The sequence below is a fragment of the Alligator sinensis genome, unplaced genomic scaffold (assembly GCF_000455745.1).
Source record: "Alligator sinensis unplaced genomic scaffold, ASM45574v1 scaffold215_2, whole genome shotgun sequence".
NCBI lineage: Eukaryota > Metazoa > Chordata > Crocodylia > Alligatoridae > Alligator > Alligator sinensis.
In genome coordinates this window covers 1,321,834-1,334,207 of record NW_005842400.1, presented here as the reverse complement: position 1 = coordinate 1,334,207, position 12,374 = coordinate 1,321,834, and the positions used below count along the sequence as shown (strand labels likewise).

The window sequence follows — 12,374 nt, the reverse complement described above, 5'->3', positions numbered from 1 at the left end:
AGCAGGAAGGAACCATGTGAGGGGGGCTCCCCAAGTCAGTGTGGCCAACCCATCACAGGCATCCCAACACAAGGACCTAGAGGACTCATCTATGCCACAGCAAGGCTCCTATCACCACTCCTATCACCCAACAACTGTAGGTAGGCATAAGGGGGAATTCTGCCAACTCAGACAGACCACCAGCATCATGCGCTAGCCACGGATCCACAGCCATGAGAAAACAGGTGTGTTCTTCCCTTGTTTTAGGCAACATGGAGCCAGAAAGGGAATTCCTGGCCTGAGACCAGGAACAGATGCCAACAATAAGTTGTACTATCTTAGTGAGATTGTTTAATTAGGCCCACTTCTTTTCACACTGGTGGTGTAAAGCATGCTGGACTTCAGAGTCCAGACCAAGAGCTCTGGCATCACCCAGGAAGCAAAATCCTTAAAAATGTAGGAAACAGTGAGGCTGAAATCAATCCACAGGATCCACACCATCCCCTCTCTACCCCCACCCCGTTCCTGTAGCAGTAGAACCAGCTGGCTCATTCTCCTCCAGAAGTGGAAAGCCCTACTCCTACCTCCTCCAGCACTGCCCTTTCTTCTTTCATCCTGCCTTGCCCCGCTTCCAAATAAGGGCAGGACTTGGCTCCTTACCACTCTCCTCCTCAACCAGGCCCCCTCCCAAGCTGCTTCTCCTCCCACTCACCTCTATTATCTCAGGGCTACCCCCTCGGACAGCATAGTGGAAGACCGTCTCCCCATTTCTGTCAGTGATATCCAGCCGGGCATGGCAGTCCATCAGCTCCCGTAGGCACTCAATGTCTCCCTTCCGGCAGGCCAGATGCAGCGGGGTGCAGTCATCCTCACACTGGATGCTGTTCACACAGCTGCAGCACAAGAGGCATAAACACAGCATGAGCCCAAGGTAGGGGGCCTCTTTCCTGGAATACAGGGACCCTCAACGTACAGTTGTCTCACAGACACCTGCTTCAAAGCCTCATTAAACAACTGGGTTAGACCCAAGCACTTTGTGAAGGCAAAGCAATAGCAGCAGCAGGGCAAGTGCTGTACAAGGCTTTTCTGTCCTTAGCCATCCATGCCCATGTCCCTCAGACCAGTCTCTTAGCATCCCTGCTATGCCAGCTATGGAGCCACCATTCAGCTCTGCTGACATGCCTCACCACTGACTTGCAGCATCCTCATAGGGAATTGTACCCAGACCCTTCCTACCTCCCTCATGTCTAAGCACCTGTTCAACTTCTCTCAAGTTTTCTTCTCCTCAAAATAAATGTCTCCCCAGATCCTGCTAAAGAGGAAAGGAGCATCTCAGACAAAGAGCTTTCCAGCACTTGTGATCCAGGAAGAACATCCCTCCTCCCTTCTAGTTATCTGCATAACACGCTTGCACAAACTGTCTCACAACCCCATCTGAATGACTGGACTATCTAAATCAGGGTTGCTCAAACCCCAGCCCTCAGGCCAAATCTGGCTCACAGTGCCATGCCAAATAGCTCATGGGGATCCCCATAGGTAGCAAAATTTGGTGGCAGGAGAGCAGTGCAAGCTCCATATGGTCAGATCTGACCCTGGCTGGACCACTGCTGCACAGTGGGATCAGTGCTGCTTGCCCTCCATGCATCTGTATCAGGCTAGGCTGCTCCCCATCCGCATCCTACTACCTGTCTGGATCAGAGCTGGGTCGCTCTACCTCCACCCCCATACTGCACATCCAGATCAGGGCCAGGCTGCTCCCCATCCCCACATATCCAGACCAGAGCCACTCCACCCTGTGCCCCCACATGCATCAGGACTGGGGCAGGCTGCTCCACCCCATATCAGGGCTAGGCCACCCCCCGCCTCCCTGGGTGGCTGGATCAAGGTCAGGCTGCACACCCCTCTGTAGCCAGATCTGGCCTCTGCCATGCCAATCCTATGCACCAGATTGAGCCCACTGGCCAGATCCAGCCTGTGGACAAACCCAGCTCCACCAATTCAGCCCGCAGGGTGAAATGGTGGGCACCACTAATCTGGGCAGTAACATCCTTACTATAACTACCAGCTAATTGATTTGTTCCTTGAGCTCAAAAGGTGTGGGTTTGGGCTTTGATAAATCACATAAGGTATAGTAGGTATACACCCTTTCAGAATGGGCAGGCAGCCATCCCCTTTGCCATTTGACTAAGCAAGATATCTAGGGCACTACCTGCAGATTGACTTAGGGGAGGCTGCCAAAGCAGCCCAACTTTTATTCAGGGCCTGCTTTACGGAGTGAGGCACCTCCCTTTGAAAGTGTTGGCCTGGGTTTCCTGTCTTCTCTAAGTTAATTCCCCAGAGGAGAACTCCTCAGCTCTTGCCTTTGGATGTGGTTGTGTCGGAAGCTTTCCCCAAGCCCCATCTCCACTGCCACATGGGCCAGGGACCAGCTGGGGTGGTTGCGGAAACAGTCGCTCAGCTGCTGGAGGACCTCCAGCTGCAAAGGCTGCTGGGAGCTCTCGTAGAAGGGGCGCAGCTGCCGTGCATACTGCTCAAAGTGCCTGGCAGCTTCCACCTCATTGTCCAGCTGGAAGATCCTGAGAAAAGGAAAAGGGAGTAAGAATGCTGCTCATCTCCCTTCCAAGTAGGCCAGGAGACACCACTGCTAGCACCAGGGAGACAGTGATTTCCTACACACCTGTCCCAGAACCTCTCTGCTTGCTTGGCACTGAATATTCATGCCAAGTTGGGGAGGAAGTCTCCTACTGATACAAAGGAACTATGTCCATTCCTGCATCACTGACTGTCAGGGCACTTCTCCCCTCTTGGAACAGATCCTCCTGTCCACAGTGACTACCATTTACAGCCAGGCAAGCGTTTCTATCCCCTGTTCTCACAGACCTGGGGAATCAGGAGGGGTGGCCATCCACAGGAAATCATCACTTTCTCACCAAGAAAGCAACCCAAAGGGGAAGGGTTGCTCTGCCACTCACCGGAAGGCAACCAGCTGATTCTGGGGGTTCACCAGCAGGCAGTCCCAGGAGCGAGCCGCATTGTTCTTGTACAGGGCGACCCTGCCCTCCTCCCTCAGGCGCATATGAGATGCATACTCCACCAAGGGCACCTCCTTGACCCGGTACGGGTTTGAAAACAGGTTGGTGACACTGTTAATGGTATTGACAATTCGACCGAAGAACTGCATCTCTGAGATGAGCTGTCCTGTTCCACTCACCCTTAAAGAAATCACACACCAAGTTCAACTTGCATCAGCCCCTGCCCTGGTGCCCCCATCATTCAGTGACCTTCAGCGCAGCTTCTCCCTCCCCTAACCCCAACAGGCTGCCCACTGATGCCTCAGAAGCTCCAGCAGATGGGGCTCTTGAGACAGCAGTGCTGTCCTCAGCTTCCCCCCAGAGCAGTGCAAAGTGGGCAGAAGACCTAAGGGCTGTGCATCATGAATCAGTAGAAGACTTCCAGCAGGCCAGGCTGCCTGATCCCAACACTGATGGACATGGTAATTTCCAGAGGCCTCAGTCAGGATTAGGGCTCTACTCTAATGTGCGCCACACTAAGAAATGATCCCTGTAAGGGACAGTCTAAATATACAGGACAGTCAAAGGGAGACAGGCTGGATTCTTATGCTCAGTCTAGAGATGAAAAATTGAGCCTCAAAGAAATTAAGTGATTTGGCCGTGGTCACACAGGATTCCTGGGGCAGGCTGAGAGGTTGGATCCAGATCTCAAGTGCAGCCCAGTGCTTTACACCCAACATGAATTATACAAGGGTTAGGAAGCCCTTAGCTACCCTCTCAGCTACCCCGTGCTAACTGCAACTATGATTTTTGTCTTGCCATCACTTTCTAGCTCACTACCGCACAGTTAGATAAGTAAAGTACTGTAACACAGGGCTGCTCAACCTTCAGCCTACAGGGCAAATCCAGCCCTCAGGGGTCCCCACAGGTTGGGAAATTCGGCAGCAGGACAGCAATGGCAATTAATACTGCCACCCTCCCCCACTACCAAATTCCAAAGCTCCCATACGGCCAGGTCAGGGTTGGCCCGTGCCTGGTCCTGCCCCCCCCAGATTGGGACTGAGCCATGTCCCCTTCCCCTGCCTAGATGGATCAGGGCTGGGCTGCCCTCCACCCCGCTCCACATAGCTGGCTGGAGCTCTGCTGCAGCTACTCCAGGTGCCAGATTTGCGGCCTGGATCCCAATAGACTGGGCACTGCCCATCTAGCCCATCAGGCAAAAAGGTTGAACACCATTGCTGTAACAGATGTCTTAAGGAGGTGGTGGATGCTCCATCACTGGAGGCATTTCAGAGCAAGAGAACCAAACATTTGTTAGGAATTGGCCAGGTTGGGTCAACTTCACCTAAAGCAGGGGTGGGCAATTATTTTGGGCGGAGGGTCGCTTACTGAGTTTTGGCAAGCCATCAAGGGCCGCATGACAGGCAGCCAGGGGCAGATAAATATTAATTTTCTAAATTTTTAGGGGCCCTGCAGGCTGGATAGAATGTCCTGGTGGGCTGCATCCAGCCCCCAGGCTGCATTTTGCTCACCTCTGACCTAAAGGCAGACGGATGGAGTAGGTGACCTCTGGAGGTCCCTTCCATCCCTGTTTTCCCATGACTCTCACCCACATATATGCCTTCCCTCAACCTCCACACTGAGGCCAAGTCTTGCACAGGTATGCATTTAACTTTACTACCTCAAGCAAAAATCCAAATATACCTCCCAGGGGAGAGCAGAGGGGATTTCTCATAACAGCAAAGCATTTGCTGGATCAGGGCCTGACTGTACACACTTTAACATGGATACAGAAACAATTATGAAGTAGTTTGTTTGCTGCATGCAGTGGCAACCTGGGCTGTGTTGAAGGAAATGGCTTGTGTGGGTGGCGCAGATTTTAAGCAGATGATTCTGCCCGTCCAGGTTCTGCTCTGGAATTGCTAAACAAGGGGGAACTGTTTGGGCGTATTAATGGTGTTTAAACTACATGCATTATCATCATGGAAAGTTATGGCTGTAACAACCATAGCCAGGTTAATTTCAACGATGAAGGAGGATGTACGCCTGCTGACGTGCTCCACCAACTGTTTGCAGAGGATGTTAAAAGCTGCATGCTGTGCAGAGAAGGAAGTAAAAGGAAACGGATAAAGTGAAGGTGAAATCATAAATACAAGCTGGATTCAATGTCTGATAAATTAACTAGGGTGTTCCTGGCCTTTTTATGACAATATTAGAAAAGTATTCTCTCAAGCAGCTGTAGCTGGGTTTTAACAAAACTAGGTTTGGGAAGCTGGTCAACTGACTGGTCAAATATTGATCAGTCAATTGGCTGCATATTTTTTTGACCAAAGATTATGGCAATTTTACAAAAAACTATATTTTTTGTAGTTTTACTGATAGAAATATGAATTTCTGTTGTTTTTGACAAATTTCTTAATGGAAAATTTATGATTTTGTGCGTTTTATTTGGACCTATTGACAATTTTTTGCCAATATTTTGACCAGTCAAATACCCAAACCTAAACAAGACTGCTTTTTGTTTGGGGGAAATTTAAAGAAATCTGTATGATGCTGGCCATCAGCTAGAAAACCAGGCATCCCAAAACATCCCAGAGTCCTGAGGCACCCACAACAGTACTGTTGACACTATTTACCATCTCTTTCCTGTGGGTCTCCATTCCCTCCACAAACGGCCCAGCTCTTCTCCATGCTCCCCTCACACATAGCCCTGCTTCCCCCACCACATGGCTATGAAGCCAGTTTGCAGACATCCTTGATCTCCGCTACATTCAGCATTGAGATCTTTCATGGATGAACTAAGCTTCAAATCCTTGATATCCCTGAAGCAAAGAAAAGGAAGGAGAGTCTGTGCAGCACTGCAGAGGCCACACATAATCTGGCACATTTCTTTTCTACAGAACTTCTTTTTCTCCTTCATAATATTGCTTCCACCCATCTCAGCAGCACCCCTCAGCAGTCCTATGGAGCAAACTTCCTCACCGTCACACACTTGAGGCATTCTCAACAGTAACTGAAACCCTCCCTGCCCATATGGAACATCCAGCCTAATCACAGATCAGTCTTGAGAAGAGAAAGCTTAGCAGTAAAAGGTACGAATCAAGCTCTACGTAGCAGACTTCTTCATCAACAACCTGCACATGAAGAACAGCTGCTACAGAAGCTGCTAGTGCCCAGTAGAGAGCGGTTTTAAGTCCTTCTGGAAACGGAAAGAATTCAGCAAGCACATGGTGTCTAAACACAGGATCAGGTCTATGTAGGTCACTTCTAGCCTGAAGTGAAAGGTCTTTAGCCATGACATTCAAAGCAGCAAACAACCCCGAAGGTCTCTGCGATAAAGAATGAACCTATAGACCTATCCCTATTTGCAACCAACCTTTCCACAGAAGTTTGCAAGCCTTGGGGAAAAATGCTTTTTTTAAAAGATACCCAAGACAAAAATGAGACCGCCCTACCACAGAATCTGGGACAGCAGCTTTGGACTACTCTGTTTATAGGACAGTCTGCATACAGATGCCATCAAAGCCTGCCATTCTGAAACTTTGCTGGCAGATGTTACATCCGTAAGGGAAGCAACTATCAATGACAGGCACAAGGAGACTCCAAAAGGACCTTAGAACTAAGATTCCAATCCCATTAAGCATACAAACTGAGCATACAGGCTCCTATTGCTTTCGATGCATTGAAAGACCTGAAATTGGGGCTCCTTGCACTGGAACATGAAAGGTAGAGGGAGCAGCTGAGCAGTTTTGCACGTACCCACTGGGTGCATCTGCATTGCTTCCACACTGATCTAGGGAAAGCCACCAAGAAAAGCACCTGCCAAGACTCCCACTCCACACCTGCCAAACCCAGAAGCTGCTGTGCAATGACTCTCAACAGGCTGAAGACAGAAGTCAAGCGCAGTGAGAGCTCCATCAGAACAGCCTCCCTGCCTCATTTCTGGGTTTGGGGGATATGGAGCAAGAGAGCAAGTCAGTAGCTCAGCAGCCCTCTCATAAACACCCTGGAAGCAATACAGACAACAACACCCTGAGCTCCTCAAGGAGGGAGACACTTCCACTATAGAGGAGGAGGACAGAGTTTCACAGGCCTCTTCTGTCCACACAAAAGCCACCGGGACCTGAGGAAGCCCTTCTCTCTTGGATTATAGGATCCCAAAGAAAGAAAAAAAATGGCTGCTCACAGACTCCATTTGTCAGGCAAGGGATTCCCCAACCCTGACACCTTCCTCAAAGGCAGGGAAAACTGAATGCTCATATAAAAAAGTTAAAAACTCAGAAGCAGTGGGAAAAGGCTACATTTGCTGTTACTCAAACAAGGTGGAATAAAGCACATCAAGGACAACCCGACCCCAATATTAACCCCAGCCCGAAAGGTGACTGAATTCCATGACCACCCCAAGTTGGTGGAAAGCAACACATGAAGGGATTCAACAAAGGGTGGATGACTTTGTATCTTTGGTTGACACCAGGCTTTTCACAGGGGTCGCCCATCCAAGGGCTCCTACTGCTGGTGACATTAGGGGAGCTCAACTGGTGTTTGCCATCACAACATAGATTAAACATTGTTCCTTGTGCAGACAGGGTCCCAGACCTGCACTTTCTCCAGAGACAGACAGACGGACAGACAGACAGAGAGTTCACCAAAGGATTTAGGATCTTGGACAGCTCCATTGACCATTTTGTTTTGCAGAGAAAACAAAGGGCCCAAAACAGATGCTACAGGAACAGAAGCTGGAACAAGGACGAGGTCGGGCATCCTCACCCCAGTCTGCCAGTCTTTACAAATGGGAGGGAAGCATTATAAACATGTAACGCCAGGTCTTTATAAATGGCAGCAAGCATAGGGAAGGGGAGGGAAACATCTTTCTTTTATTCCAGATCAACCTCAAGGAAGAGGAAAAATCCGGAATGTGTCAAAAGGGAGGAGGGGGAGAGCACAAAGGAGAAAATGACCAAAAAAAACCTGGCTTTATAAGCAGCTCTTTATCCCCACCCCTGCAACAGAAATACAGGAGAAATAAAAATACCCGGGGAAAGGAGAACAGAAAGCTGGCGTGGCCAAAAAAGTCCCCACGGAGACATAAAGTCAATGAGGACGAGCTGGCGCCTGCAGCCAACAACTTCCTTCTCCCCACAGCTGTTCCTGGAAGAGCTGGCAGGATTTCTGCATGTCCCCACAGACCCTCCCTGACCTTGCGCCCAGGTGGTTCCTTCCTCCCTGACGCCACCATGGACACCGCCTTCGAGCCAGGGTGCAGGGCTGGAGTGGGGAGGAGCAGCCCATGCCCAGGGGCAAACACCCACCCGCGCCCCACACCTCCCCCAAGCACGCGCGCGCGGGGCGTGGTGGGGCGTCAAGCCCGGGCTGGCACGTGGCGTGGCAGGACGGGCGAGGGGAGGGGGCGGAAACAGAACGCGCAGAGCCCCGCCCCCACCGCACTCACCTCCGGAGTCACTGACCTAGAGCCCGACTTCCGCCAACAAAAGTCCTTTCCGGCCACGTGACCAGCGCCCGCCAATCACGGCACTCACTCTTTCACCCCCGCACCACCCTCCCTTTGCGACCAATCACAGGCTCCTTCTTAAGACTCCGAGCCTCCTTCCGGCCCCGCCTTCTCCTAGAGTGTTGCAATTCCGGAGAGCTCTGCTGGTACGAGGCGGAAGTTGAGGCTGGATAGTAGGGCGGTAGCCATCTTTGTGAGGGGAGGATGGCTTCCTCTCCCCCCTCTCCTTAAAGGGACAGTCACGTGAAAACTTTCCCCGGCCCCAGTCTCAGCCCCTGCTTTGTGCCTTGCAGCAGCCAAGGGGACCCAGACTGGGCCTGAGCAACTTGTGTGGGTGCAGGGAGTTAAGGCCACTAGGGCCTCTCCTGTAGCCTCCTGTGGGTCCCAGGCCAAGTAATCGTGGTTACCCCTGGCAGAGGCCAAGGCCTGGGGCAGTGACCCTGAACAGGGGCCCACAGTGCCCTGGAGCCCCCCCTGCAACATCCTTTCACAGATGCTCCTGGCTTCTTCCCATCCGGTGCAGGTGTAAGGAGATCAGTGGTGTAATAAATAAGGTGGGTGTTGCAATGGAGCACTGCCTAATTCAGAGAAAGTGCTGGCAGGGCCTGGGGTCTAAAAGAGCTGAGAACCGTTGGCTGAGAGCAGTGATTTGCAGCTGGGGAGCCCTGGGACATTAGCACTGCTAGGTGGGTGAGCCCGGTTCACAAGGTCCACCCAGACATCTCCGACAGGAGCCGGCGTGTCCAGAACACTGTCCTCGCTGTGGTCTTCCTGAGTTCAGGGAATCCTAGAAAATGAGGGTTGGAAGGGACCTCGGGGGTGTCTAGTCCAACCCCTTGCTCCAAGCAGGACCAGCCCCAACTAGATCATCCCAGCCAAGGCTTTGTAGCTGGGTCTTAACAACCTCCAAGGATGGAGCTTCCACTACCTCTCTGGGTAACCTGTTCCAGTGTTTTACTGCCCTCCTCATGAATAAGCTCTTCCTACTATCTAACCTGAACTTCCCTTGCTGCATCTTGAGACTGTTGCTGCTTGTTCTGTCATCTGCCACCACTGAGAATAGTCCAGCTCCATCCTCTTTAAACCCCACCTCAGGTAGTTGAAGGCTGCTATTCAATCCCCTCTCCGTCTTCTCTTCTCCAGACTAAATAAGCCCAGTTCCCTCAACCTCTCCTCATAAGACACGTGCCCCAGGCCCCGAACCATTTTCGTTGCTCTCCACTGGACTCTTTCCAATTTGTCCACATCCTTTCTGTAGTGGGGGGCCCAAAACTGGACACACTACTCCAGATGTGGCTTCACCAGTGCTGAATAGAGGGGAATAATTACTTCCTTCAATCGGCTGGCAACACTCCTACCAATGCAGCCCAGTATGCCATTAGCCTTCTTGGCAACAAGGGCACAATGTTGGCTCATATTCAGCTTATTGCCCACTGTAACCCCCAGGTCCTTTTCTGCAGTTCTTTGCGACAAAATCATTCCTCTAGTACTTTTCTGTAGTCAAAAAAAAAAAAGAGAGTGAAAACCAAGAGTTGGTACTTTTCTGTAGTCAAAAAAAAAAAAGAGAGGGAAAACCAAGAGTTGCCATTTTTCAAGGGAGCCTTGAGTTTATCAATGGGTGCTTTAAATCTAAAAATGTTGAGAACCACTGGCCTAGAGCACATCCTCCACAGGCCTGGCATTTCTGATGTGAAGGCCCTGACAGATGGGGAGCGATCATCACCACACAGCAACGTGGTGTCCCAAGCAAAGCTTGATGAGCATATGGCAGGGATCCAAGAAAGGCAGAATGTCTGTAGCAGGAATTCTCCCTTCCCTGCTCCCCAAGACTGATCCATGTAGGAGCCCAAAGGAAGCTTGGGTAGTGCATTATCTTGAGGCACAGATACCCCTACTTTGCAGAAAGGCAGCCCTGGAGAGGCCTGGTAAAAGCAAAACAAATTATTCCTCTGCTCTTCAGCAATGGCCTGCCTTTAGAATTGCTAATGGCGTGGCTTTGAACCATTACTGGAGGAGAATTTCCAAAAGATGCAAAGAGCCAAAGCGGGATGTTCCAAGGGCTGAAACCAGCCAGAAATACAATGTCTTCTTTTCTGCACTTCCATTTAGAGTTGCAACATAGATGTCCTCCCAGCAAAACAATCACAAGACTTCAAATCAATGCACGCCTTCGCTGTCCTCTAAACTGGGGTTTTTTACAATGGCATCAAGGAGGAAAAATGCTCAATAAAATTCAGAAAGGGTCATAGGACCTTCTAATCTCACTGTCCCATGACTGACACCCCCTAGAGAGCCCATTAAGAGAATGTCCTCTGGCTGAGGCAGATAGGAACTGCTTTCCATAGACCATCGGCGGGGGGCAACCTTTTTGGCAGGTGTACCACAAATAAATACCTATGGTCCCTTGAGTGGCTTCCATTCCCCTTCCCCTGCCTGATCTGCTGCTCTGTTTTCTGCTCCCTACCCCTTCTGCCACTGTGCTGCCTCCCCCACCCCGATCTGCCACATGCCACACGTAGCTGCCTGTGCCACAGCTTGGCCACTTCTATAGATTTTGGGGCACAACGCAAGATTTGTTGGGTAAGGTCGTTTGTCAAACCAACTCTATAACTCAGGGAAATGCTAAACAAACTCTCAGGTGTAAGATGCCCCTCCCTCCAGTCACGATGCATGTTCCCTGGCCCATCACTGCTACATCACCAGAACAATTCCACTACAGTCTAGGGCATGTCATCTGCCCATAGCTGCACACTAGACCCATACACCCACTCACTTGTTTTGCCACGGCTTATGACTAACCTGCATTAAAAATACTTTCTTTAAAACAGAAGCAGTTCCCCTTCTCCCCCCGGGCGCTAAGCCACAGCAGCTATTTAAAAAAACTGTTCCACAATCACCAGAGGCTTTGGCAATCCTCAGATGCAAGAGGCTACAAGAACCCTCTCCGGGGCCACAACCCACGGATCTCAAAGCACTTCACAGCTGTTCATTCAGGCAGCTTTACAGCAAGAAGCAGCATTGGTGCCATTATTGAGTAGCCAAGGCTGGGGGTGGATAGGTAACCACACAGCAAGGACCAAGCCAGAAGCAGACCCTTGTCCCCTGGCCTGTCCACCTGTCCGTTCCCCTCCCCCCCCCCTTCCTATACTTGCTTCTAGACTAAAACTAAGAACAAAAGACCCCCCCTCCACTAAGGATACAAAGCAGGATTCAGTCTAGAGGTGCCAGGACCTCCTAATGATCTCAGGATCAGCACATGAGGGTTGGAAGGGATCTCAGGAGGTCATCTAGCCCACTGGTTCTCAACCCTTTTTGTACCAGGACCCATTTGTAAGCACTGATGGCCAGGTCCGACCCAGTCAATAGTTTAAATAGAAAACAGCCCCCTGGCCCTCCTGGTGCCCCTCACTCCCCACCCTGACTCCTGGGGGCATGTGGGGGGAAGGGGGCCCCAAGCAGCCTCTGGCAGGCTGCAAGGGAAAAGCCATGGTTTCCCTTGCTAAGGAGAAAAAGGTTTTAAAGTTGGTTGATGCATTTTTTTTAAGTCTGTTTGCCCCCCTTTCATATATTTTTGCCACCCCCGGGGTTGAGAAACGCTGATCTAGCCCCCCTGCTCAAAGCAGGACCATCCCCAACCGGGTCACCCCAGCCAGGGCTTTGTCTAGCCGGGTCTTAAAAACCTCCCAAGCCACAACCTCCCGGTGCTGCACTGCCCTGGGTCCTCCCTACCAGCCAACCTACGCTTCCCTGCGCGCAGCTCCAGCCCCTTGCACCTGCCCGGTGCCGAGCCGGCCACACGTGCCGGGGGAACGGCGCACCTGGCCCTTTAAGATGTATGCCCAGCCCTAAGATGGCAGCTTTTCCCCTCCTCCCCC

General features: G+C 51.1%; 1 protein-coding gene across 5 annotated transcripts in view; it reads right to left on the bottom strand.

The window, feature by feature from the left end:
* PLA2G6 (phospholipase A2 group VI) overlaps positions 1-8,540 on the bottom strand; it is a 24,407-nt gene extending 15,867 nt beyond the window's left edge. For 2 of the 5 annotated variants that reach the window (XM_006029862.3, XM_025211320.1), the window contains exons 1-4: positions 8,188-8,431; positions 2,952-3,191; positions 2,340-2,555; positions 692-872 (exon numbers count right to left, since the gene is read on the bottom strand). In XM_006029862.3, the coding sequence (XP_006029924.2) occupies positions 692-872; positions 2,340-2,555; positions 2,952-3,191; positions 8,188-8,279 (729 nt within the window). In that variant the 5' untranslated portion in view covers positions 8,280-8,431. The other 3 variants (XM_006029859.3, XM_006029860.3, XM_006029861.3) reach the window with 3 other exon arrangements.
* Positions 8,541-12,374: the final 3,834 nt, after the last annotated feature.